This window comes from Hemicordylus capensis, chromosome 4, assembly GCF_027244095.1.
Source record: "Hemicordylus capensis ecotype Gifberg chromosome 4, rHemCap1.1.pri, whole genome shotgun sequence".
In the NCBI taxonomy this organism is placed as follows: domain Eukaryota; kingdom Metazoa; phylum Chordata; class Lepidosauria; order Squamata; family Cordylidae; genus Hemicordylus; species Hemicordylus capensis.
In genome coordinates, this window is record NC_069660.1 from 227,470,319 (window position 1) to 227,498,244 (window position 27,926).

General features: G+C 41.9%; 1 protein-coding gene across 1 annotated transcript; it reads right to left on the minus strand.

Moving 5' to 3' along the window:
- Positions 1-542: 542 nt before the first annotated feature.
- TIMM21 (translocase of inner mitochondrial membrane 21) lies at positions 543-27,908 on the minus strand. Its single transcript, XM_053245782.1, has 7 exons — positions 27,150-27,908; positions 22,222-22,284; positions 22,025-22,122; positions 20,997-21,070; positions 17,656-17,761; positions 17,422-17,559; positions 543-1,105 (listed from the first exon to the last, which is right to left on the minus strand). Exons 1-6 carry the CDS (start codon positions 27,442-27,444, stop codon positions 17,467-17,469), a joined length of 729 nt encoding a protein of 242 aa, XP_053101757.1. The 5' UTR covers positions 27,445-27,908; the 3' UTR covers positions 543-1,105; positions 17,422-17,466.
- Between the last annotated feature and the right edge of the window lie 18 nt (positions 27,909-27,926).

Genomic DNA, 27,926 nt, shown 5'->3' on the forward strand with positions numbered 1-27,926 from the left:
TGACCCCCACCGGCCTTGGAGTACAAACCATTTCCTCCTCCACCTTCAGGCCCGAACCTCGACCCCAGAACCTGTCTCCTTTGCGGGCTGCAGCTCAGCTTCTGTGTGGCTTTTATGATGGCTCACAAGAGCGGGTGCTGAGCCCGGCGGCGGGCAGCGGCGAGGCAGTGTCAGAGGCGCTGTGCTGCGGGGCTTCGCCCACCACCTGTCCTCCTCCGCCCTTTTCCGTCCCAGCCCTCTGTTCTCCTCCTCGGCTCCCTTCCCACCATTTTTGGGAGACCCATCCTCCCCTTCCCTTGTCCTCCTCTTCCTTTGACCCTCCAAAGGGCAGCGGGGCTTCGCCCACCGCCCGTCCTCCTCCGTCCTCCTCCTCAGCAACCTCCCTGCCATTTTCGGGAGCCCCGTCCTCCTCTTCCCTCGTCCTCCGTTTCAGTTATTGCCTTCGTTCCGGCTGTTATCGGGCAGCATATTGGAATTCTCGCAGAATCTCATGAGAGTTCCAGCGCGCCACGCATGCGCAGAACACCCGCAAGAGACACGGATGCAGGTACCTTAGGGTTTTATTATATAGGATTATATTGTTCACAATATCACTTTTTAATAGTAGCTTCAAGTGCCACATACTTTGTGCTTCTTAGAATGTTTTAGTTTGCTTATGTTTATATTTTAATGTATCTTTGCCATGCATTTATATTTTATGTATCTTTTGCTGCACATTACCATTCTACATGCCTCAAGTCTTTGAATAAAACTTTTAAGCTTTAAAAGGTGTGGTTGGTCACTGGGTTTTGGGTTTGATCATACAAAAAGCCTACTGAGGCAATAAAAGGACTGAATTTTCAATGAGTACAAGAAAAACTCAGTGGAGGGATCTGGAATACCATTGGATTGCTCCCAACAGCTGGCAGCATATTAACAGCACAAACTGTGAAAATTATATTTTAGAGGCTAACAGAAGTTTTGGAAAAACTGGACATAATTAAAAGCATGTTAGAGGAGCAAAAAAAAGAGAGAGAGCTTGGAAAGGCATGTTGTGCCGAGTCAAACACGATGCAGTCTGAATGGAGGGATGAAAATCAGGTTACTCCTCAAATTCCAATTCCACCTGTAGATACAAAACAAGGAACAACTCTAAATAATCAAACCACTTATGGCTCTAGTGGAGGATTTCAACCTAAACAAGTTGCATTCATAATAGTGAATAATACCTTAAATTTTGGGAGGTGACATAACAAATGGAACATTGTACGATCTCTTGGACACCTTCTGCATTGTCCAATCAGTGATATTGATTTATCTTCATAATGAAATATTACCTAGTAGACCTGCAGTTAGAAGGCTTTTGCTCTCATTCCACCAGCATGTATTTCGAACTATGCTAATGAAATTGTTTTTGTCCACACTACAGAGTCTTCCAAGAAGAATATTCTCTGATATAATGCAGAATAATAAAATTAGGTCAGCTGGCTTGGTAACTAGTGAAAAGATTGAAAATGAAAATAGAATTAAAATTAAAAATGAAAATAGAAAAACTTTAAATTTGTTAAGAGATTCCACCAACAAATGCTGCAGATTGGAGTCAGGTGCTCTGGATGGCTGCCTGAAACAAGCTGCACCTAGTAGGCTTGATAAAGCATTTTCAAAGGAAGGCAATTTCTGGGCAAGCAGCCAACTGGACAGATAAGGATGTACTTTCTGTCCAGACCCAAGGCCGTCTGATTGAGAACTTACTGGCCAGAACTGAAGATAAGGAGACCTTTTAAAACAGTCCAAGGCATGGTGAATATACCATCCGAGTGCCAAAGTGATAACATGGAAGAATGGGAGACATTCTATTTCTCAATGATGTAAGAAACTAGACTAAAAATTGGAAGACAGTTGTGTCCTTGTCATCTGTGATCTTTAAATTTGGAGACTAATGCTTCCATGGTCGCAGATGGTCAGAGCTGTCATAACTGGTATGAACCAGACTGAACATTTGAATCTCTGAAGCAGGCTAAGTTGTTGTTATGGGGAAATGATCAGGAGGCTCCTGATTTCAGGGTGCTGAATTTGGGGAAGTGATCAGGAGGCTCCTGATTTTAGGGTGCTAACTCAGGTGATGCCGATAGTGAAGAAATAACTCACATGACATCATTAGGATCCCCCTCAAAAGAGGGATGGGAAACAAAAACCAAAAAATATCTCTGGTCCTCCGATTCCTGTTACTCCCACGAAAGTCAAGCTCTGCTGGTGACACAATCACAGCTTAGAGATCCGGATGTTCTACTGAAGAGTCGCTTCAATCAAAATAGTTCAGGAGTGAACAACTCAAATGCCCCAGTGGGCTGGAATGAACCATGACTTGGTGTGTGGGGGCTGAGGTCAATTTCCAGCACATCGATTATTGCATTAAAATTAATTATTAAGAATATTAAAGTGAAGAGCAGTGGGTTGGAGTCAGGCAGGAAGATGAGGGGAAAGAGAGTTGAGGGATGTTGTCAGCGAGTGTGGGACCAGCAAAGCAGGTGGGGGGCAGCTGGTCTCAAGCAGCCAATTGTGTTGAGCCACTAATGCTTGTCAGCGGGACAGGCCAAGAGCTCTTTATGGTTCTTGCTGTTGCTGCAGAACATTCCTTCCTGTGGTCAACACAGAAGTCCCTGCAGGCCAGATCTGGCCTCAAGGCCTTCTGTTGTGCAGGTCTGGTTTAGACCCTCTGGATGCGAACAAGGCAAAGCAAGAGAGTCTGCAGACCATTGGGTCCCCTTCACCCTTGTCCTAAATGACATTCCCCTCATTGCAGCCTTTAATTTTTATTTTATCTTTTGAATGATGCAGGCTGGAGCTCATGAGTCAAAAATGTTTCATTTGTAAATTTGTATTTCGGGATTTGATTTTGTATTTGTACAGGAAAACTGGCTTGATGAGGAACCATATTTAGATGGCTTTTCTTCCTTTTTTCTGGGGGCTGTGGTGGGGAAGGGAGGGCTATACTATGTAGAGACTTGGAGTTTTTAGTTTCTGCTGCACTACAGACAGCATTCGATGTTGCCAACTTTTGAATTATATGCAATGGCAATTATGATTAATTTTTAAAAGTGCCAGTTTGCATCTGATAAATGTGTATATACCACCAATAAGGTCGAGTACACAGGATTCTTAAGAAGTTATTGTGTGGGATTTCCAATTAGTTGATCTCCATGTAATACCAAATCTCAGCCCCCTATGATAATTGTGGAGAATCTTCCCTTCTACACACCTTAATGATTAGAACCTTAGATTATACCTTTACCTTCACGAAAGCCAAGAATAGATTTCTAGGAGAATGTACTAGTAGCTCTTGGCTTAGGTAACATTATGGGACATTTCTATGCTCCTTTTTCAGCAAATATCACCTCAAATAATAATTAAAATAATGCTCTTCTTCAATCTTCTGACCATCTGGTACCCTTTTGTGGTGTGTGGGATGATTTCCAAAAACAACCACTTTGTGCTAATTTTGTGCTAATTTTACTTTGTGCTAATTTTACTACAATTAGCATATAAGTATTTTTCACTTCCCTGTTTCTCAAATACTATCTCAGCTTGATTGAATCAAGGTCAGTAGCACCATGACATCAGCATAACACAATAAATTTACTTTATAGTGCAGAATTGACACAAGCAAGTATACATTGTAAATGCTGTTCTGGGAGCAATTTATTAACATAGAAACCTAATTATAATAGGAACTAAAAGACAGCCCTGCTTCACCTCTCTTGTAACTGGAGGCATTTAGAAAAGCTTGATTTATTAATAGTATATGAGGTATCAACTGACCCCAATAGGGATGTGCACGGAACCGGTTTGGAGGCCCTTTACGGGCCTCTGAACCAGTTGGAACAACTGCTGGTTCCATTAGTTTGAAGGGGGGGCATACTTTTAAGGGCAGGGGAGGGTGCTCTTACCCCTTCTGCTACATTCCCCCCTCTGGTGCTGCATTTAAAAAGTCTCTGACGGGGTGGCAGCATATCTCCCTGCCACCTCGGTGTCCTCCTTGGCCAGAAGTAAAAGGAAGTGCCCGGCGTGCGTGTGCCTGCCCAAAGTGCACATGAGCACAGCGTGCGCGCATGCGCGCTGGGTCCTTCCTTTTACTTCTGGCTGAGGAGGACATCCGGGCGGCAAGAAGATATGCTGCTGCCCTGATGGAGACCTTTTAAATGGAGCGCTGGCGTGGGAAATGTGGCGGGAGGGATAAGGGCACGTCTCCCCTTCTTAAAGGTATGCCCCCTGCCTTCGAACCACCCCCAACAGTTCTGTGCACATCCCTAGACTCCAGTTCCTTCAGAGGCGTTGTGAGGCACGAAACAAACCATTCTGTATTAGGACTGGGGAGACCCGAGTTCAAATCCCCATTCAGCCATGATACTTGCTGGGTGACTCTGGGACAGTCACTTCTCTCTCAGCCTAACCTACTTCACAGGGTTGTTGTGAAAGAGAAACTCAAGTATGTAGTACACCACTCTGGGCTCCTTGGAGGAAGAACGGGATATAAAATGTAAAAGAAAATTAAAAAATAAAAATTCATATTAATACTGCCAAGTATTTCCTTTGCTTTAATTATACCTCAGAAATTACCATAATAATGAATACACTCTTCTGATCTAAATGTTTAACAGATATGCTACATTGAGAATAATGGGTTTTATTTAATTCAGAAACATAAAATTGTCTTTGATGGCAATAGGCTCTTGTGTAGTTGTGGTGGAAAGGCTTTCTTTTTGTACCTTGTGGAACTGAACATGCTGTACAGCAATATATTTCCAATGTTTATGAAAACAGTTTATTGCATTTTATTTTGTGTACCACACACCTATCATGATATGTCTCAGAATGGCCTAGTCTTCTGCAGATTTGAAAAAAATGGACTAATTAATTTCTTATTCCTTTCTTTGTATTCATGTAACTCATGACATTGCTTAAAATGGAGCTTGTTAAATTTATACTGACAAAAATGATAGTGTGTTCCTGGTGTAGCTAGTGTGGGCATGATCCTGCTGTCCCCTTGAGTTCCTGGAAGTTCTGAAAAGGGCAGTAGTAATGGTGATTTTTTGGAAAAGGAACAATGCCAACTGCAAATTGAGTAAAAAGGAATGTAGCTGTGATCATAATCAGTGCTTCATCACTTCATAGTACTCCATTTTAAGACTAGGTTCCTTAGACATCTTTTAACAAATAAAAATGGCTCTCATGTCTTTAGAAGGAGCTAGAAAGCAAGCAAAATAATATAAAACCAGCCTTTTGTGTTGGTGTCGGAGTCTGCAGGCTGTTGAGGTTCACAGACCTCTTCATCAAGCAGCAAACCTTGTACTCTAAATCCTTCTCTAAATCCGTTCCAATTAAGTTGAGATGTTATGTAAGTATTTGTATTACCATATGCTGTGTTGGAACTGCTACTGCTACACATAAAAAAGTGTGTGGGGGGGGGAGATAGCTTTACAACTCCAACAGTTAGTCCTCATTAAATGTTTATGAAAATAGATAATGTTTGTAAGAAATACATTCAATAAAGATAAGTTCTGAGAATCCTTGTTAATTTTTAATCTGAGAATAATGAAAATTATTTGAATGCTTCATTATATCATTAAATATTTAAGCCACTTTCTCATCTAAATGTCATCTGTAATTAAAATTGTTTGCCTTTCAAATGAGATTATAAGGATACCCTCTTTCCTCTTAACTAGTTCTATTCTGACCTATAAATCTAGGAGCACAGATCTGCATGTGCAGCCGGGATTTTATCTGTCCCCTCCCTCTCTGTCCCAGCTGCACCACAAACACACTTCTAAATCACTCACTCACTCATTCACTCACATATACACCTAGCACATGTTTCAAAGGCAGGCTATGATGCAGTGTAGACCCCCCCCCCACACACATTACATTCTGCCTCTGAAACACCTCTGATTTTCCTTCAATCTACTGGATTTTATCTAAGAAAGTGAGGAATCTGACGTCTCCTTGAAATTGTTAGTAACTTGTCTCATTGATTTCAGTGGTGATTACTCATTACTAACTTTCTTAGGATACAACAGCCAATGGGCAGCATCCAGACTAATCGTGGCTAAGTCCAATTGAAACTTGGATTTGATGGGATTAATGCAGTGATGACAAACTTGTCCCATTTATTTCAATGGTGTTTACTCACGACGAACTAGTCTGGATGCTGCCCAATATTTTTAAGAAACATGTGAAAAATTTGAAAACCATTTTATTGTTTTGAGAAGGCCTGCAAGTATCCTTGGGATGAATAAGAATGGGAACGATAGCATTTTAATGCAAAGTTGTTATTATTTCACATGTAAAGCCAGCTTACAGGAAATTTCATTGCAATGTACTTCACAGGTACTTCTCCAGAGCATGAGGCCTGAGGATGGCAAACATTCACTCAGATCTCAACCTATGTATAGCTGCCCCTAGTCATGTTCTGCCTTTGACCATGTAATTGTATAACATTTTCATAAAATTGTTATAAAATAGAGCTGTGTCCACAAAGTTCTTTCCTACACACAGCTTTAAGCAATAAATTATATCAATGGAGGGTACTTGGCCACGTAAGGAAACATGCTACATCAAAAATTTGAGTCGTAACTAAACCACTGCAAATATTTATGGTTCTCTGAAATAAGAATCTTCACAATATGCTGGCCTGAAAGGGAAATAAAATTAACTAGGGTGCAGGATGTCCTGAAAGGATTTGCTATGATTTATCCTTTGTGTATATGATTTATCCTTTTGTGCAAGACACTCCAGAAGGAACTGTCAAAATTCACCCTAGATGGGACATCTGAGATACATGATGGGCTTTCCTTAGCAGGATATCTGACAGTTGATCAGCATTGCCCTTACACTGAAAGAAAGATGCAATAAACTCTGTGGTAGAAACACTGGAATGTGTTTCCTTGCCTAGATGACTCCTATCAATCAAATGGGGGGTGGTGGTGGTGGTGGGGAGAATGAAGGTGGACACTGCATGGTTTTGTGTTAGTGGTTAAGATTTATATTATTCTTTTCCCCAGCTTCAGCTTGCTGGCAATATTCCAGCAACCAATATGTCATCTTGGATTCAACCAAGATGACAAAGAAAATAAAATGGAGGTGAGGAAATGGGAAAGGGGGAAAGAAATCTACAGATTTGGATGCTGTCATCATACTGATTCAGAAGATACTGTAAGCACAGCAATGAGGGCAAGATTTGTGACTGGAAATACCTTCTTGTTGTCAAAGAAAGTGAGAAAACCTCACCTGACCATCACTGTAAGCCTAGGTCAGTCACATATTCCTAATATTGACCCCTCTAAAGAAACATTTCTCCCATAATGGGATACTTTAGAGGCTGGCTAGGCACAAGAGCAGGCTCAATGATCATTGATGGAGGAGGCACAGGGAACAGATGATGCTGTTATCGGTGCTTGTACCATAAGATTTTTTTAGAATGTTGCAGCTAGATTTTAGTGATTAACCCACTTCTCAGATTCTAATTGATCCTATTGACTGGGAGTGATATAAAATTGAAAGAGAAGTGATATCTACTTGCACAGGAATTCCCAACATGGGATACATGGGGTTCAACATGGGGTTCAATTGGATTTCCAACTTGAAGCCTATGCTGCCTCAGTGATGTGTTTGCTGTAGAAGGGGTGCGGTGAGAGTGAAGAACTCCTTTGCTTCTGATGGACTGGCTATGTGCTGAAGCTCAGTGTATACTACCAAAGAAAATCACAGGGCTCTGTGGGCACCAGGAGTTGAAATCGACTTGATGGCACACTTTACCTTTACTCCCATTGACATTAATAGGACAAGTTACTTAATTTCAATAAGGCTGCTTATGAGTATTTTAGTGTAGATGTGAGCCAATAACAGTAGAAACCTGTCTACCTAAAATACACACACGTACGTACACGTATGTTACTCCAGTCACTGGCTTACATATAGATTAAGTTACTCATGAGCAGTCTTACTGAAAATAACGGGACAAGTTTTTGTCCCATTAATTTAAATTGGAGTACTCATGAGTAGCGTATTCCGGATGTAAGCCACTGACTGGAGTAACCTGTTTCATAAATGTAGCTAGCATTTGTGTGTGTGCGCACACACGCATGTGTACACACGTGCACGAGTACACTCACTCACTCTATGGAGTACCTGACCTGAAGATTTGCGATGGAAGGGATTCACTTCTTTTAAAAGATTGGGAACTGCTGCACTATCACAAGCTTCAATGTGAATTTATTCACAGTTCTGCAGCACATGTACATTTTACTTGCTGCATATTAGTTAGAGGATGAGTCAATGAAAAGGAACCAGATAAGATACCAACCACTTTTAGATCCAACAATATATGGGAATTGGAGGACCTGTCCATCTTCATGTGTTCAGACTAGGCATTGTTGTCATCATTTGATCCTTTTGTTTAAAAAACTTTGCTCCATGGATTTAAACATACTGGTCTTGATAACTTAAGAATCTGAATTGGTGCCATGAGTTACTGAACCAACCACAATTCTACAGATTCTATCTATCCTAACAAAGTACTGCCATATTTTAAAATGCAAACACATAAAATTCACAAAACAGATGCCAACAAAATGGAACCAATTAACTTCAGAGCAGAGAGGCTTATTTCTGGCATCCAGTTTGGCAATATATAATTTTCGTATTATCGGATTGCATTGACTATATCAGCTCATATATTACGAGAATTAATAACACTGGGATTGGGAAAATGGCAAAAAAAACCCTGTAAAGCCATATTGGAATCAGTCCCTTGGAACTGAGTTCAGGGGCTGCAGCCTGACATTAAAGGGCAGCTTCATTCAAAAATGGCATCCATCTGGCTCCACAGATGAACATGGTTTGCTTTTTTCAGACCAATAGTCTGAAACACTAGTGGACTGCCAATTTTATAGACTCTCATGTGGAACAGCAATTTTATAGTCTAGCGCAGTGTTTCTCAACCACCGGTCCCTGGACCGCTGCCGGTCCCCGAAGGGTTGAGTGCCGGTCCCTGACTGGGAGTCAACCCCCCCCCAACTGAAATCAAGGCACTCACTTCCTCAATTTTGCACATGGCATGGAAGAGGAAGAGTATCACGGAGGCATGGGACCCTTCTTGTGCCTTGCCTCCACGTGCTGCTGAGATCTTCCTACAGCTATCTTATTCCCTATCTTTACAGCTTCAAACTGTATGCGGTGCGGGGGCATGGAGGAAAAAGTATGGCAGTGGGCACCACTTCAAGGGCTACTGGTTCTTGCATGCTCATTGTTTGCAGCCAAAGGTTGGTTGATTGAAACCCAGCTGCCTGTTGTGGTTGAGGCGTCTTGAGAGGGAACGCTGTTTCCCTCTTGCATCAGTGGGGCTTGCTTGTATGTTGTTTTCATTGGCCCCATGTAGCTTTTGAATTTTTCTAATGGCCCAACATCCCCTCTCCATTGAGTAATCACAAGCACCTCCACTCCAGACATACTGGAGACAAATTTGTTCACCCAGGCTTTTAAATTCAGGGGTTCTCAACCTTGGGTACCCAGACGTTGGTGGACTTCTACTCCCATAATCCCCAGCCATAATGGCCAAATGCCATTGTTGTTGGGGGTTATGGGAGTTTAACTGAGGGACCCAAGGTTAAGAACCCCTAATATTCCATGTTTGCAAAAGATTCCAAATTTAATTATTTCAATGCTTATATTATTTTCATTCTAAACTGCCCAGAGATGCAAGTTTTGGGCAGTATAGAAGTCTGATAGATAGATAGACAGACAGACTTGAAACCCCTTTACTAACTGCTGGTCCGGGAAAATGCGCATGAAGAATGTAGCGGTCCTTGAAACTCTGCACGAAGAATTTAGCGGTCCTTGACTCCAAAAAGTTTGAGAAACACTGGTCTAGCGTGAAACAAAACCAAAACCTTATTTGAGACAAAGGGCAGATTCAAACAATACACACCAAAACAACTTGGACTTCACACATAGTTCAAGCCATATGGGAACTGCAACCTTCCTTGTGTAATTTCATGTGGCTGTAGGCTGTGTGTATAATGATTTATTTTGTTTGTATATATCTATGTAAACCGCTTTGAGAACTTTGGTTGAAAAACGGTATATAAATATTCATCGTATTCGTAATCATGTGGGCGGATTGATTATGTGGGTCTTCTTCAATGTGAACAGCTCACACTATAATCCTAAATGCATTGACTCAGGAATAAATTCCACTGAGCGCTATTGGTCTTACTCTCTAGTAAGTGTGCTTAGGATTACAACCTGAGGCAATTGGCCTGTCACTTATGTGGAACCTGTGGCTATGTGGCATCACACCATGGGGAAGTGGCTTTCCCACCATTGTGGCTACATGTGAAGCGGCCCAAGTGTATTGCAAACCCAATGGACACTAGAGCTCACCATATGGTAGTTGTCTGACTTTTCTCCAACTTAAATTTCAGCATGTGACAAAATATACTTGATAACTTAGCTTTCCTCACACTGAAAACAAATCAAGCTTTATGATACAGCATTGGTTATGTGCGTTGCACAGCAGATTTGCCATGTGTCCAGCAAATAGCACATTATCTTCTTCAAAATGGCCATCTTATGTCCCATAAAATGTATGGGATGGCCAGCTTCTCTATTCTTCAGGTCACTCTTATTCAGACTATAGTTCAGGGATCTAGGGTCGCCAACTCTGATTGATGTGATTCCTGGAGATTTGAGTGATTTATTGTTATGAAAAATCTCCAGGATTGCTTTCAATATTCACCTGGAGATTGATGTGCCTGGAGACTCCAGGCCAATTCTGGAGGATTAGCAAGCTGAGGCCTAAATGGCCCACTCTTGCTCTCTCAGAATGTTTTGTGCTTTCTTGTGTAATCAGTACTGCTGTTGTCTCAGGTCTCAGTTCTTTGTAAATCCTTCCTATCCATTTGTCCTATTCTGGCTGCAATGTACAATGTATTAACACTTCACGACGTTGATGCTTCATGACATTGTGCTAAAACAGCAACTATGGAAGAATGCCAGAAGAGACACTGTTAATTTATTGGCAAAAATACAGTACAAAAAGGTTCCTCTTGATCACAGAAGTTTTGTAAAATTGAAATTTGACATGGTAGAAACAAGTGTACTGTAATCAAACGTTGGTTTCCAAATATACTGAGTCTTGGCAATTGGGTCCTGGCAACCTTTTGGTGGAGGTGCTTTTGTAATAGGCTGTCTGCTGTTCCTACTTATAGGATAAATAACAGATAAGTTGGACAGTCTAAAATTGAGAACTGCCTCACCCTACCTGTTTAGCTGGCTTGTTAAGATATTTTTCCTAATATTATAATTATAGTGATTACTTCTCTGGACAACAGTATGTTCTGGTGGTGCATCCTGGTCAGGAGTGGCTTGTACAGGTGGAGCAGGTGCAGCTTGTTCCCACTTTTCTTCCCCCCCCCCCTCCTCCTCGGCTTAATTGTGCCTCATTTTGCCCACCGCTGCATTAACCCTAGTTGTGCAGACTGGTTATTCACCTGGTTGGGGAACCAAGCACATAACCGAAAAACTTTGCCATGCTCCCTTCCTCAGTGGTTTTTTTTTTTTTTTAAACAATTACAAACACATCTTTTAAAAGAGGCTTTTAAATGTTCCATCTGCTGTGTATACTTGGTAGATTCTTTAGTTTTTATAGCTCCCAGTTTTTAGCTTTTGAAGTAACTTTTAATTTGTAATTTTAATCGTAGTTTTAGCCTGGTCTTTTAACTTGTTTAACTTAATTTGGTTGGCTTGATTAGTCTTATTTTACATTGTTTCTATTTCATTAATGTTGTGAGCCAGTCTGAGCAGTTGTGTACTGGAGGGGCGGAGTATAAATATTTTAAACAAACAAACAAACAAACAAATTAAAAAACAGCCCATGTGCCTGGGGTCAACATGGCAGCTGGTGAAATGAGGCAGAGCGAGGCAGCCGGAGAAGAAAGAGGAGATTGGGAACAAGATGACCTGTGGAACGTTTACTGCCCCATCCAGGCCACTCCTGATCCCAGTTTAGTGCAATATGGGTAGAATATTGTGCTTTTTCTTCGATCTTGTATACTTTAACACTTGTAATGTGCACCACCTAGGGAATTAAGGACAGAAGTATAATATAAAAATGAAGACAAAATAGCACTACATTGCCATCAGTGGGTACTGAGTCCAAAATGCTGGGAACTGAAAACTCTTTGGACAGTAGGAGAAAAGAACCAACAGGTTTTCCCTGAACAAATATAAAGTTTGTTCTGTACTGTATTAAAGTAAAGAAATTGCTATTTATTAGGGTTGTGCATGAATCAGTTTTTGTGATTCGATTTGAGCTCAATTTCAATCACACAAACCTGAATTGATTTGTCGAGTATAGCCGGCTTGGCCAGCTGCCTCTACAAATCAACCTTGAATCACTTGAATCTATTTGAGTGATTTGACCACCATTTCCTACCAATTGGGATTGGTGGGTAGACCAGCTCTCCGCTCCAAACTTGGCGCATTTGCCTGCCTTGGAGGACTGGTCTATCCAGGTAGATCAGTCCTCTGAGGTGGGCAGCCGCACCAAGTCCCAAGCAGACTACTGGTCTGTCTGCCAATCCCAATTGATAGATCAGCTCTCCACAGATAAAAGCGCCATTTGGATTCTCCTCTACTTTGAATTGGGCCCTTTATTTTAAGGGTGATTTGATTAGAGGTTGAATCTGAGAATCACTTCTGATTCAATCCGAATTGATTCGAGGGTGAATTGAATTGCACAACCCCTACTATTTATAGCTGAAGCCAGAGGTTCACAACCTTAGGATTCCAGAAGTTGTTTGACCATAACTCCCATTATCCCCAGTCACAGTGTCCGAAGGCCAGTGTGGCTGGGGGTGATGGATGTTGTAGTTCAACAACATCTGGGAATCCAAGTTTGGGAACCCCTGGCTTAAGTTATCAGCTTTCCAATGCTTTCCAATATTAATATGAGTTGATAAAGAAAGCCTTAGTACCTGCAAGTGAAATAACCACATATTCTACCCTTGTTTACTCCTGCTCCATTTACCTCCTGCTGTTCCATTCTAGCTTGTATGCCACTTGGGATGGGGGCCTCTCTGCTTTGACTACATAAAGCACCACGCACATTGATGCAGCTATATAAATACTAAAACATATTCATGTATAAAAGGAGAAGGTCACTCCATGGTGAATCTTTCATGACCAGCATTCTTGTAGCTCAGCCAGATTTCTATTTACATTGTAAGAAAGCTTCATTTTTTAAATCAGTCAATTTTAAAATCAGTTTTTTAAATCATTAGGGACAGGGGTGAGCACATTCAAACAAAGGCTTCTTAATGGGAGGCTCACAGGGAAAAGTTATTATGGATTATTTTGGCTTGTCATAGCTGATCTAAAATGTTTCTTTCCAGACCACCCACAAAAAGAAATTTTGTTTTTCCATTATCTGGTTGGCAGTTCTACTCCTTCTCAAAGAACCCTTTATTAGCTCCATGTACTAAACTGTCCCCAATACTCACAGATGGCAACTCGCCATAAGACGATGGTCACAGTGTACCATTTTGAACTCATTAGTACAAGCATGTTACTTGAACATATTGACAAAAAATGGCAGTTGACAAACTCTGATTCTGTACAGGTGTTTTTCATTTAGCAAACCAGTTTCTTTGTAAAGTGCCTTTCAGTTCCATTCCTGCTGCCATAGATTTGTCTGCAAATTAGCAAGCCATTGTGCATCCCAAATATGATCCCACATGCTTGGAAACCTTCATATAATTTATTGCTGGACATCAAGTCAATAGGCAATGAAGGGGAAAGCTTAATCCAGCCTAGAAATCAATTGCCAAGTCTTCTGCAAAAGCCAGCTTGCCAGTGCTTTATTCTGATAAATTGACTCTACAGCTAGTAACGTGCCCTGTCAGAAGAAGCCAGCACTGGTTTCTGAATGTGCTTGCACAGCCATATTGCAGAAAGAAGATGGCAAATGGATCAGAAAAGAATTACAGCGGCTGTGATTTCTCACTCACTTCCCAGCTCTAAGGGAGAAGGCAGTTATCATACTGTATATGTAATCCACATTATAGATTGAATCCCCAAACTTTTCCAGGTGCTGTCTCAAATTCATCTTGGAGGTGTATAATTGTACTTACTTTAAAGCAGACTCTCAGCAAGTTTTAAATAGCTAATTTATGCCAGCAGCAGAACTGGTCATTTATCACTATAATGAAAGTAGATCAGTGTCTCAGCTACTGTGTTTGTCCCTGTGGAATGAAAACTACATTCCAAAGAAAGCTAATGCCTTCTATTGGACTAATGAGTCTTTAAAATACTGAGTTCAACTCTTGGAATGGCACATGCTTTCTTAGATGCAGTTATTCAGTAGGAAAGGTGAAACATGTCCAATATAAGCTGTTAGTAATCTGAGAGACTATTGGATTTTACAGAATAACAAAGGGATAGGAAAAAAATTGCTTTCTCTGCACTTCTCTCATAATCTTCAGTATTTTGCTTTTTAATGTTTTCAACATTTGCTGACATGACCAGGTTATGTCCCTCCCTGTGCAGCCCTCAGGGACATATTTTTGGGTTCTACAGAACATGTAAAAAACTGCCAGTTCCTAGCTGCACCAGTGCAGTTGGTTGAACTTCGGTTGGGTTGCTCTCTTGCCATTGGCAACATTGGCATGTTGCACTTTTTTTTTTTTTTAGTGCATATCTATTTTATTTTCCTGTAAAAACTGGGCTGATCATTGTAAAGTAATGAACAAAGCAGTAAAAATAATGCTATTTTGTTAAAGCCAAGCAGGTCATTGTCAAATTAATGCCTGGATAGCAGATTCTACCAGAAGCCTGTGTAAATAGCTCTGATGGTCTTGAAAAAAGAACCATTTACATTGGTGTCCTGGAAAACAAACATTTCTAATGCCATTTGGGTGCCCCTGACCCTTAGAAAGTAGAGGCCATGCAAAAGAGAACAAATGATAAAGTGTTAGCTAAATTGGAGAATAATTTGGAAAGTTTACTAGGTAGGATAGGAACATAGGAAGCTGCCATATACTGAGTCAGACCATAGGTCCATCTCACTCAGTACTGTCTCAGTACTCATTGAGTCCATCTCACTCAGTACAGTCTCAGTACTCAGTACCCAGACTGGCAGCGGCTTCTCCAAGAATGCAGGCAGGAATCTCTCTTAGCCCTATCTTGGAGTTGCAACGGAAAGAACTTGGAACCTAGATGCTCTTCCCAGAGCGGCTCCATCCCCTAAGGGAGATATCTTACAGTGCTCACACTTCTAGTCTCCCATTCATATGCAACCAGGGCAGACCCTGCTTAGCTAAGGGGACAAGTCAAGCTTGCTACCAAAAGACCAGCTCTCTTCCCTGGATGAAAGGATGTCAGTGATGGCAATATTCAATGCTGTAGAAGGAGAATCTGCTACTCTATATTTTTAGTACCTTAAACCATGCTTCTAGGGGAACTAGTGTAGTCGTAGTTCTCTGAGCAAGCTCAAATGTATGGAAAGGAAAGGAAAGATTGTGCCATCAAGTTGGTGTTGACTCCTGGTGAGAGCCATTTGGTTTTCTTGGCAGAATACAGGAGTGGTTTAGGAGCCTTTCTCCACTGTTAAAACTATTATTTCAACTATTATTATTATTATTATTATTATTATTATTATTACATTTATATCCCGCTCTTCCTCCAAGGAGCCCAGAGCGGTGTACTACATACTTGAGTTTCTCTTTCACAACAACCCTGTGAAGTAGGTTAGGCTGAGAGAGAAGTGACTGGCCCAGAGTCACCCAGCTAGTTTCATGGCTGAATGGAGATTTGAACTCGGGTCTCCCTGGTCCTAGTCCAGCACTCTAACCACTACACCACGCTGGCTCTCATCCAACTATATTCCATATATCACCTATCAGCTTAGATTATTTCATGTATCTGAAAAAGTGAAGCTAGCCTTGTGCCACAATCAATGTATGGGGACTTTTCACTTCAGATGCCCTAAAAACTAAACCTGAAGGAGAATGTATAGGCTGGAAGTATGATTCTAGTATTTTAAATACCAGTGAAAGTTTCATCTCAGTTGCTCAATTAAATAAATTTGAAAATCAAGATCAAGAAATAGTATATTACAATAACCACATTTTATGTTAAATAATAGAGCAGGGAGAGCAAAACAGGAATTACATGATGTAGTTTGTCATAAAGCCCACTAGATGGCATTGTCCTTTCTTTTATTCTAGCCAAGCAATATAACAAATCTATGTGAGACATTGCAGTGTCCCTCAGTAATATCAAATGAACAGCAAATAGAATATACCCTGCTCAGCTTAAGCCAAGGATTCGTGTGCTTTTGTTAACATTTCTGGCAGCCTCCCAGTTACTTTTTGTTCACCCACGATTCAGGGGTGGGTGGGTGTGAAAATGTTTGTCTATTCAGAGAGTATAATGCTTCTTGAACTGACTTTATTTGTACTCAATAGCATTAGCAGGTAGTCTAATCTGATTAAACTGCATAATGTTGGGATAGCATCCTTCATTCATGATTTGTTACTGACTGAGATCACCCAAATGACTGATCCAAAAGGCATTGCCCTTATTGTCACCTGGCTTTGTTTGCCCTCAGTGACATTGTCACATATCCAGATCCGATTGGCTATGTAACTTTGTCATTTCACTATGCCCAGTTTGATATCTGACTGCATGGAATTGTTCATGTGACTGAGAAAAACAACTCAATCACGGGGGGGGGAGGGGGAGGACGTGGTGTTAATGTAATATCAGAGAAAGAAAACAACGGTGACAAACAGATTTGAGAAAGACAGACATTCCTACAATATCTGGGATGAAATATTTCAGCCTCTTGAAAGCATTTCTTACAACCTAAAAATTGAAATGGGAGGACATTTAGCACATTCCTAGACCCTTAGAATAAAGCAACATCAATTCAGTAATTTTCTGCTTCATATTCTTGTTAGAGGATGGATTTAGGAACAGAATATCCATAATTAAAATGTACACAAACTCTGTGCACGAATGCACACGAAGGGTATTTGTATATCTTCTTTATTGCAGTGACATGAAATCCAAATTCAAGCAAAGAAATTCACCCTGAAATCCTAGAAGGCAATGGACACTGTGTGTATACAATGCAAAACTGTGATTCATCATTAATGCTCCTTTGATGAATCATAGCTTTGCTGCTGTCACTGCTCACTGCCAATTTATATTAAGTGTGTCAACAGGCTTGGATTTTCTATTAAAAACATGATTCCCTACTTCCACCATTTATCTAGCAGAATTACTACCATTCCATGGCTGTTACATAGGGATGCCAATGACCTTGCAGTCCTTGTTTGCCTCATTAATTCCGTTTTTGTAAACTTATTATGTATCTTCCATTACCATTGCCAAGGATCACAACAGCAAAAGATTCTTTCAATTCTGTCACTATCTATTGTCTTCAACTATTATGGTCCGTCTAGGGTAGACATCAATATCTACAAATATGTAACGGTACTCGTATTTTCCACTTTGAGGATTCTGCAAAGAGAGAAAACATTTCATTTATTTTTGTCCACAGTAAGTGAAGTATTAAGTAGTACTTCTGGGCCCACACAGTTCATAGCTGCATTGTACCTCTTTTACTTCCAGATGAACTGTCCCTTGTCTTCCTTTTTCTGAGCCTTCAATGTAGAACTTTAGGCGCATATATTTCAGTCCATCTTTTACATATTCTATATGACTAAGGGAACAAAAGAAGAAATGGTTTTTTAAAGCACCGAATGTTACAGTCAACAATATGCTACAGTCTTGCAACACAATCTTTATAGGTGCAAAGTCTTTGGTCAACCAAACACTAATCAGGCAATCTATAGCACAGCAGTTGTCTGAATAGTCTATGAGCACAGAAGATGGTGAGGCAGGGAACACAGAAAGCTGCCTTATACTGAGTCAGACCATTGATCCATCTAGCACAGTACTGTCTACACAGACTGGCAGCAGCTTCCCCAAGGTTGCAGGCAGGAGTCTCTCTCAGCATTATCTTGGAGATGTCAGGAAGGGAACTTGGAACCTTCTGCATGTAAGCATGCAGGTGATCTTCCCAGACAGCAGCCCCATCCCCTGAGGGGAGTATCTTACAGAGCTTGCAAGTAGTCTCCCATTCAAAAGCAAACCAGAGTGGACCCTGCTTAGCATAGGAGACCATTCATGCTTGCTACCACAAGACCAGCTCTCAAGGTCAGTGTTCCCTCTAACAGGGATTCCCAGATATTATTGACTACTACTTCCTTGTGTATCTTTTAGTTATTTTATGCTGTATATTTATCTATGGTAACAGTCCAAAGTTTTAATTTTGTTTGGCTTATGGCCGTAAATAAAATGATTGATTGATTGATTGATTGATTGACTACTACTTCCATAATCTCCAAGCAAAGGCAATCGCAGCTGGGGATGCTGGGAATTGTAGTCAACAACATCTAGGAATCCCTGTTAGAGGGAACACTGCTCAAGGTGTGTGCTGTTTAACCAATAAGTCCAGATCTTCAAGAACAAGGGTTCTTTAACAGTATTGCAGGAGGTGTGAATGTATGCTGGAGAAGGAATTCACAGAATTATAAACACTGTGGTCTGGTGAATAGTGTACATGTCTTGGATCTACATATGGTCAAGCCTTGGTTCTTATGCAAAAATTCCATATCTTTGCAATAGGAAATCCTGTCTCACTTCAGAACCTACTTAAGCTTGTTGAATTATATTTATACCATGTGCTTTTGGGGGGGCAGTGGTGGGGGGAAGGTGCCAATACGCTCATTCTCAGGGGGCACCTTTTCCCAGCTGGGATCACAGCACCTGGCAGGGTTTTGTCTTTGCAGGGAGGCAGGGAACAAAGACAAAACCCTGCCAGGTGCTGTGATCCCAGCTGGGAAGTGAGTTGTGAAGTGCAGCACTGGGTGTTTTTGGGCTTTTCCACACCCGCTTTGCATGTGACAGGCCCGTCACACACAAAGGGGACACCTTTCCCCCAGCTGGGATTGCAGAAGCAAGATTTTTGCCTTTGTTCCCTGCCTCCCTGCAGGGAATGAAGGAAAGACCCTGCCATGCCCTGTGATCCCAGCTGCAGGAAAGGTGCTGGTACTTAGTACCAGTGAGAACCATCACCAAAAAAGCACTGCTTATACCTGTCCTTCACATTAAGGCAGCTTTGGTAGCTCAGTCCACAAGCAAGCTGGGCCAGAATATTTGGAGCTAAGCTGATTTATGTCAGATTCTACACATTTTACTTGTGAGTAAGTCCCACTGTAGTGGAGCCAAGGAAGGGTAGATGAGATTTCACTCTTAAGTCTCATAAATGACTAAATATAGTTAAACTCTAATGCTATATTTAATGATTCTCAGAATGTTTTGAAGCTACCCCCTCTGAACCTAGTCTACCTTTGGAGCCCCCCACCCCATACCAGCAGAAGGATCTGTGGGCTGGAGCACTAATAGAAGAGAAAGCTGTCTCAGACTCCCCATTAAAACCAGCCTGCCACGGAAAGCAGTAGGAGCAGGGAATAGCTGCTGTGGCCAGAGATTAACTATATACTAGTGGGCCCGGGCACAGAGCATCTGTGCCTCTAGCTGGCCCGCCGCTGCGGCCGGGCCCGCCGCCTTGCCTCTGCAGCCGCCCAGCCAGGCAATTCTCCTGGGTGCGCCAGGACCAATCAGGCGCCCCCGCAGCCCAGCCAATCAGCTGGGCTGCCGGGACGCATTTTTCCTGGGCACACCCAGGAGAATTATATATATATAGATTCCCTGAGCAGCTTCCAAGATTAGTATAGCAGTGTTGGTGGCTGCAATGTTAAATCTCTGCTGCTCAGAGGAAAGTAGATCTGGTTCTGCAGGCCTCTGCTCAGCCAGAAACTTTGCGTCTACCCTCCAGGTGCCTTGGACCCACCCACAGCTTTTAGAACCACGGCTGCTCACTTTTTATATGCCGGCACGGATCTCGATAACGTGTTACACCTGCTTCACATGTTTGTTTTGTGACATGAAGATTAATTTCAAGTTAAAGCAGCAGGGATGAGAGGAAGGCAGGTATGGGCAGGCCAGAGGGTGGAGCTGGGTAGAAGAGCTAGCACTACCGAGGGTGCACATCTGAGCCCCTGGATTATGTTGCACTGGTCAAGAACCAGATGATGAGCAGAATGAGGACTTGCAGGGGCTGGTTCTGCAGGAAGAAGAGGTGGGAAAGAGCAGACTGCCAAGACTGAAACAAAATAAAGCAAGGACATATCATGCCAGTTGCTGGCCTTTCATTGGAAGTTATGGGTATTGGGGGCCCTATGATATGGATCTTTCACCACAAGGATAGGGCAATGTGACAGGAGCATATATTATTGGGTAAGTGTGAGCAGGATTGCAGCTAGGGCACTTAGGAAAGGTTTGTCCTTGATTGTTATCCTCCCATTTTACTCAATGATGATTAACCCATGCGAGGTTAATCTCTCTTTGTTCCTGCCCTAAAAGCAGCTACAATGAAGCAGGATGCAGCATCAAAGTCCTATCATGAGGAGACTACTAATTCTCTTGCACTGGTGGAAGAATCCAACCCCATCTCCAATGTAATGGCTGCCGGTGGTGTTCTTAGTGTTGCTGTGCAGTACACATATCCTGAATTCAGCTCTATCAAAGTGTAAGGGAGAAATAAGGTCACCTTCAGTACTATTTTAATCCCTAAGAGTTGCGGGAGTCAGTGTAAATGTCTGCTGGCAATAAACAACATTTAGTAAAGTGTTGGTTGGTTTCCTGGCAAGCAGGTCCATTTGTGAGAGCTGGACTACAAGCCTAGGCACAAAGGCTTAAATTTTCTCCAAATTTTTATGAACTCAAAATAAGTGACTATGACAACTGTTATACAAGAGAAAAAATGTAAGTGGCAAATTCACAGAGAATAATAGTAGGAAAAACTGGCACATTCATGCATTAGCAAGTACCTGACAAGTTGTCTTCTTCCACGGCGTGTTGCTTCGCCATAACCTTTTATGGGCTCGCCAAAAACACCTATTACCTAATCAATAAGGGCAGGATGATTAATGGTCAACCAGCTCTCAAGCACTAGATCAGTGGCTTTCTCAATAATACCATCAGTAATGCCTCCCCGAAAGCATGCCCACCACTACTCAGCCTGCCCTAAGACGTGCAGCCATAAAGAAGTCTGGATGTGCTCTAGGACACACTTTTAGTTCACACAAGGCAACAGTAAAGTCCAGAAGGTCTAACCAATGTTTCCTGAGAGAACAAATCCTAGAACATAGCCTAGAGCCTTTGGAGTCAAGTGGTATAGAAATCAAATTAATGAATGGATAAATAAATAATAAACAACAACATATCCCAGAATCCTCTGAGATGTACAGGAGATCCGTGGTAGGCATGCAGGGTTTCTTGGCAGATTGGCTGATATAGAAAGGATTCCCTTCCCAAAGCTAGAAAAAGACTGCACTCGGTTATTTCAGCAGTCTAATTTTCCACACATAATCTTTTGAAATATTTTTCAGGTTGGCTCTTGCTCATTGCTGTCTGGTCATTGCAGGAATTTACCAAGGATTCTGACAGCACCTTTGACAATGAAAGACTCTCCTGTAGCCAGCCTCCACAGTTACTATCCTTCAACTTTCAATCATTCTGTTGCAGATAGCTAAAAAAACATTCCAGGGGAGACTATATTATGATTTACCAAGGAAAACAGCTGACAAATAATGATCACACTGTGTTCACAACTAACTGAGAGCTCACTCAGCAGTGCTCCTGGTTTGCCAGCATGTGTGCAGTGCATAAAAAGACATACGGTCAATCCCACATTTCAAGTCACTTCAAAATACTGTGAATCAGTCCTCTTTTCAAAACGACTAGAGAAAGCAAACAGGAAGTGGCATACGTTTAAAGGAGCTAAAGGCGGTAAGGTTTTATTCCAAAGACAAGAAAGGCAACTCTCAAGGAGAAGCACTCAAATATGAAAACTGACCTCAGGGTGAGCTCTGCATTTCTCCAAGGCATCTCCATAGATCTTACTGGGGCTGGAGGAAGAGAACAACTCTTTGAAAATCACATAGAATAAACCACCTGAAACAGAGGAACAGTCAAAGGTGATTGACTGTAGAATCTGCTTACTAAAAATGACCAATTTTAAAGTATTTGGAAGATTTTTCCTGTTTCAACAACCTGTAACGCCGATCCCAACCACCACCACTATTAAGTAGGTGAAATCTCGTCCAGCTTCTTTCACTGAAAGAGACAAAAACACAAAACAGAGGTACAATATGACATAGCAAAATTCACACTGATGCCTCACTTACACATATTCCATGGCTCCTAATAGTTTCTACTACAATGTATAAAGATAAAAGTAGTGTGGCACATGCCTCAAGAATAATAGCAGACATAAAACGATATTATATCAGGTCTACCAGATGTACTAACCCTTAGGGCTATGATAGTCTTGCAAAAAATGTTTTAATGTCTGTCTCTCAGAACAAAGCATAAACATTTATTGACAAATGTGGCTTCCACTGAGTCTGTATCTGGAAATAAAATCCATGCTGTTTGAGACATTTTAGGGCTGCTTTTCAGTTTTTAAAAAGCATACAAAGTAACCTGCAATTTAAAAATAAAAATAAAAATGGCTAAAACAACACATACAGCATAATTAGCCACAGCAGATTAAAAGAGCACTAAAAAGAACTGTTCCTAGAAGGCGTGGGGAAATTAAAAAGTCTGTGGCCAGTGTGTGTGAAAGACCACAGTGTCAGCCTCAGGCAATTCTCCCTTGGGATAGAATTCTACAAGGCCCGCAGAACTGAGAAGGCTCTTTTTTCAGTTCTTTTTTCACCTCTGAATAGGAGAGGAGGAGAGCTGCTCTTGTGGTAGGAAGCATGAAACATCCTCTTTGCTAAGTAGGGTCTGCCCTAGCATTTGAATGCATTTGCATGGGAGACTACATGTGTGAGCTCTGTAAGATATTCCCCTTAGGGCAGTGGTTCCTACAGCTCCCATCAGTCCCAGCTACAATTTATTGTGGCTGGGGATGATGGGAGCTGTAGTTCAGCAACATCTGGAGGCTTCCAATTTGGGAACCACTGCCTTAGGGGATGGGGCCGCTCTGAGAAGAGTATCAGCATGCGTGCTTGAAGAAGGTTCCAAGTTATCTCCCTGGCATCTCCAAGATAGGGCTGAGAGAGACTCCTGCCTGCAACCTTGGAGATGCCACTGCCAGTCTGTGTAGACAATACTGAGTAGATGGGCCAATGGTCTGACCTAGTGCAAGGCAGCTTCCTATGTTCCCTACCTCACCATCTTCTGCGTTCATAGACTAATCAGACAGCTACAGTGCTATAGATTGCCTGATTAGTATTTGGTTGACCAAAGACTTTGCACCTACAGTATAAAGATTGTGTTGCAAGACTGTAGTATATTGTTGACTGTAACATTCAGTGCTTTGAAAAACTGTTTCTTATTTTGTTTCCTTAGTCATATTGAATATATAAAAGAAGAGCATCTGCATGCTTGCACGCAGAAGGTTCCACATTCCCTCCTGGCATCTCCAAGAAAGGGTTGAAAGAGATTCCTTCCTGAAACCTTGGAGAAGCTGCTAGTCTGTGAAGACAATACTGAACTAGATGGACCTATGGTCTGACTTGGAATAAGGCAGCTTCCTATGTTCCTATGGTGGCAATCAAATGAGAGCCTCTGAAGACGAGCTCGCGGTATGGGTAAAAGTTTGTGTGATCAGGTTCCTGTGATATACTGACATCTAACTAGTAAATTACAATTCCCTAGTATTTCTTGACTTGCAATACCTGTGGCACATTCCCTCTTGTCACCATCACAGAATTAAGAGTCAAGGCACACTTCACTTGTATGCTCTGAAAAGAAGGATATGAGCTCGGTATATTTTCCAAGTGTAAAATTACCCACCCAAAGGAATCTGCCCCTGTATTTTTACATATCATTGATCTGGAGGCAAGACCAGAGTGGTGACTTGTACAGACTATAAACAGGCTTCTCTGAAGAAAATTCAGTGTGTAACTGCATCAGAATGACTGAATGTGAGAGAAGTTTGGACTTTCATGAGCCTTTAAATCTTGAATGAAGTGTATTTCTTTGAATATAATACAAATTATCTAATAGCACATTACTGCAGCATATATTTGGCCCACTAATTTCTTGTTTGGCTTGTACTGTCTTCTTACTCATGACTATTGGGCCAAGTGATTCTTATCACAAGACACGGTTATTTTTTATGCCCTCTCCCTTCTGTTACATAGGAAGCTGCCTTATACTGAATCAGACCATTGGACCATCTAATAGTCATGTGCACGGAACCATGGAGGTTCAGTTCGACACCGGGGGGTACTTCTTTAAGAGCCGGGGAGAGAGCACTTATCTCTCCCACCGCTTTCCCCCCGCTGGTGCTCCGTTTTTAGCGAAATCCATGGGGCGGCAGCATACCACCCTGCCACCCCTTTCCCCATTCTTGGCCGGAAATATCTCCTGTGCGTGTCCCCGTTGTCACGTGTGCACGTCGTGCACATCATGCACACATGACGGGTGCATGCAGAGGCGATACTTCCGGCCATGAACGGGGGAAGGGAGGGCAGAGAGGTACACTGCTGCTCTGTGGATTTCGCTAAAAACGGAGTGCCAGTGGGGTGGAGGAAGCGGTGGGAGGCGTAAGTGCACCCTCCCACACCCTTAAAGAGGCACCCCCCTGGCACTGAACCTTTGAGCCGGTGCTGCCTTCAAACCGGTTCGGAGGCCTTTAGAACAGCCTCAGCACCGGTTCGTGCACATCCCTACCATCTAGCTCAGTACTGTCAACACTGACTTGGTAGTGTCTTTAAGGTTCCAGGCGGCAGATGCCAGGGACTGGACCTGGGACCTTCTGCATGCAAACATGGACATACTCTTTCAATGAGCTATAACTCCATCCCCTAAGAGGAACATTTGATAGTCCTTACATGTAATCACCCATCCAAATACAAATACAAACAAGGCAGATCCTGCTTCACAAAGGGGACAATTCATGCTCGCTACCACAAGACCCTATCCCTGCCTTGGGCTTGAGACATAAGACAGGTTTTTAAGATTGAACATGGTATGACAGAAGCATCATTGTCCACATTCCTGTCCTGCCATTTGACTAGGTTTTTGAAGCAGAAACATGCAAAATCTTTTTGACGAGATTCAATAGTGGACAAATGTGTAGGACCCAGGCAACAAAAGATTAATCATATCACCTCCTTGAATAAACTGTTCTCTCTCTGTTCCCAGCTTTGATTGTTTTCCCTTCCTCAACCTTTCACTCGAACTGAGATACAGACTAAGCTAAGCCTAACCAAAGGTTGTTCAAAGGATTCCCGAAGTATTGATTTTTAAATGTTAAAGTGTAATAGCTTTCCATCAAGAAACTCTGCTTCTCTTTTTAAAGTCAGACAGGTATTCATTTTATATAATACCCTGCAAATAGATTATTATATGGCTGAAAATATAACATGGAATTGCTATGCACACTGCCTCATGAATATCAAATATGTAAACAGTGTAAAGTTTACAATGTAATAAATATACTGATCTTTAGGTACATTTGCAGATCATTCCTATGCAAAGTTAGGCTTACTAAGCCTACAAAAATCAAGGGACGTATGTGTGCCTAACTCTGCATAAGACTGAAGCTTTAGGAATTTAGGCTACATTGTCTTCCTGTGTTCTTTGAACCCTACTGATGACATTCAAGCCACATCTACAACAACATTTAATTATCCAGGAGTTCTTACTGGAAACATTGTCATGCTGCAAGGATGCTGAGAAATGCAGGTGAAAAGGTTAAGCCTTCCATGCAAGTGTACTTTCTCTTGCCTAGGAAGAATCATCTGTACGCAACCAGCCAGAGCAACTTTTGTTAATTGGAATAGAGGTTTCCTCCCAGGTCATCAATGTGACAAATGACTGACAGGTATGTGATGGCAGACACAGGCATGTAAATAAGTAAGGGTTAATAACATTGGTGGACTTCTGTGCAAAGTTGTGCTAAACCACTCACAGTCTTAGCTTGGTGGTCACTAACCCCTTACACTGTATTTGCAGGATTTAATTTCAGTCAGCTTTTAACCATGGAACAGTGAAAGTCATAGTAAAGGAATGAGTTTCTTACAGCAGTACTGAACAGAAGATATCCTGCAGTCCACTCGTAGACAACTGGCCAGTTTCTGTTCCTCACCTAGTTCTGGGAGTTTTGGGGAAAGTGCCGGACTAGGTGGACTTCGTTTTAATCCCATGAAGCACTTTTTGTGTTCTTAAGCAAAAGTGCATACTTATGATCATTTCGCACAGATTAGGCACAGTTAAATTATCTCGGGTATGGCCTCTTGGTTTGTAAATCAAACACATATTGTTGGACCACAAGGATTCTAGGAATACATGTAAAGGTAAAGTGTGCCATCAAGTTGATTTTGACTCCTGGAGCCCACAGAGCCCTGTGGTATTCTTTGGTAGAATACAGGAGGAGTTTACCATTGCCTCCTCCCACGCAGTATGAGATGATGCCTTTCAGCATCATCCTCTATCGCTGCTGCCCGATATAGTACCAGTGGCGATTTGAACTGGTAACCTTCTGCTTGTTAGTCAAGCATTTCCCCACTGCGCCACTTAAAGAATACATGTAGACCACAGAAAACTGAGATCTGCCCACTCCTATTTTAAAACACGTACAGAATGCCTTTCACTACTATGTAATCACAACCATTTTGGGAAAATAACTCCCAGGGCAGAAGATGAAACTTGCCTGAAAATCTCAGCCCCAACAAGCAACTGTTATTGCTTATGAAAGTGTAAATATCCACTTTGCTCCCTGACCCATATCAGCCATTGATAAACAAATGAAACAGTATCCCAAAAATGAGTCCCAGAGTAATCTCACTGAATTTCCAGTCAAAACACAAGAACATACAAGCCTATGGACTGAACACAGTGCAAATTAACAGTTTAAGAGGGATATGCCTAGAAGAAGGAAAACTCACAGCAGTTCCGGATTTGAGAGTTTTAAATTCCTAGTGGTTCTTAAGAAGTTATTGCAGCCTCTTTTCCATCCTTACCTTTTTGAGTAGCTGACACGGATGCTCCTCCTTTTTGGCTTCTTTGCACAGGCACCTGCGTGCTGCTGCTCTCAGATTTCCCAGCTCGCACGGGTCCTTCGGACCTCCAGATGTTTCGCTTCGCATCCTCAAAGGCTATCCCAGGGCGCAAGCCAGATTTGACATGACTCAGCCCTTGCCCTAACCTGAAGCACGCCCAAGTTCTTAGAAACACCTTCCTGTGATGTGCAAGCAACACCGGGGATCCCAGGAGCTTGTCACTAACGTGAATGCCCCGCATGAGAGAGGAAAGCATAGCGAGGTCAGATCAAGCCCCACTATATAGCAATTATACTAAACCTTCTTCCATCCTATACAGAGAATCGAATTTATTGTCCCTAGTTTATTCCGTTCGCGAACTATGCATGGGTGTGGTAAGAAAAACCAAACCGATCTTTTCGTGCAGCTTTCACTTGTTGATTTACTTTTAAGAAACAGAAGGGCACGCGACCTTTCACTCCCTCATAGTCGCAAATTACCCCGCCATTCTACTCGCAACGCTTCCCGGGAATAGTAGTTTGCAGAAAACCTGATATCCTCACGTATTTAGGAAACAAGTACTACAACTACCGCAATGCAAAGCGTCACATCTCGAGGTGGAGGTCAAACTTCATTCGAGAAGTTCTTCCACTGGATTTCTATAGACTTAAAAAAAGGCTAGACTTAAAAAAAACCCCATTGATTAGATACAAACGAGGCTTCCTGGTTCGTTGTCAAGCCAGTTTTTCAATTTTCACC

What these genes read in the sequence shown, in the direction of transcription:
- TIMM21 (XM_053245782.1), bottom strand. Translation starts at nt 27,444, where the DNA reads ATGCTTTCCTCTCTCATGCGGGGCATTCACGTTAGTGACAAGCTCCTG. An exon ending in GGTTGGGATCGGCGTTACAG is followed by an intron (nt 22,123 to 22,221) that starts GTTGTTGAAACA and finishes CCTCTGTTTCAG; the next exon opens with GTGGTTTATTCTATGTGATT. An exon ending in GGAAGAAGACAACTTGTCAG is followed by an intron (nt 17,762 to 20,996) that starts GTACTTGCTAAT and finishes TTGTTCCCTTAG; the next exon opens with TCATATAGAATATGTAAAAG.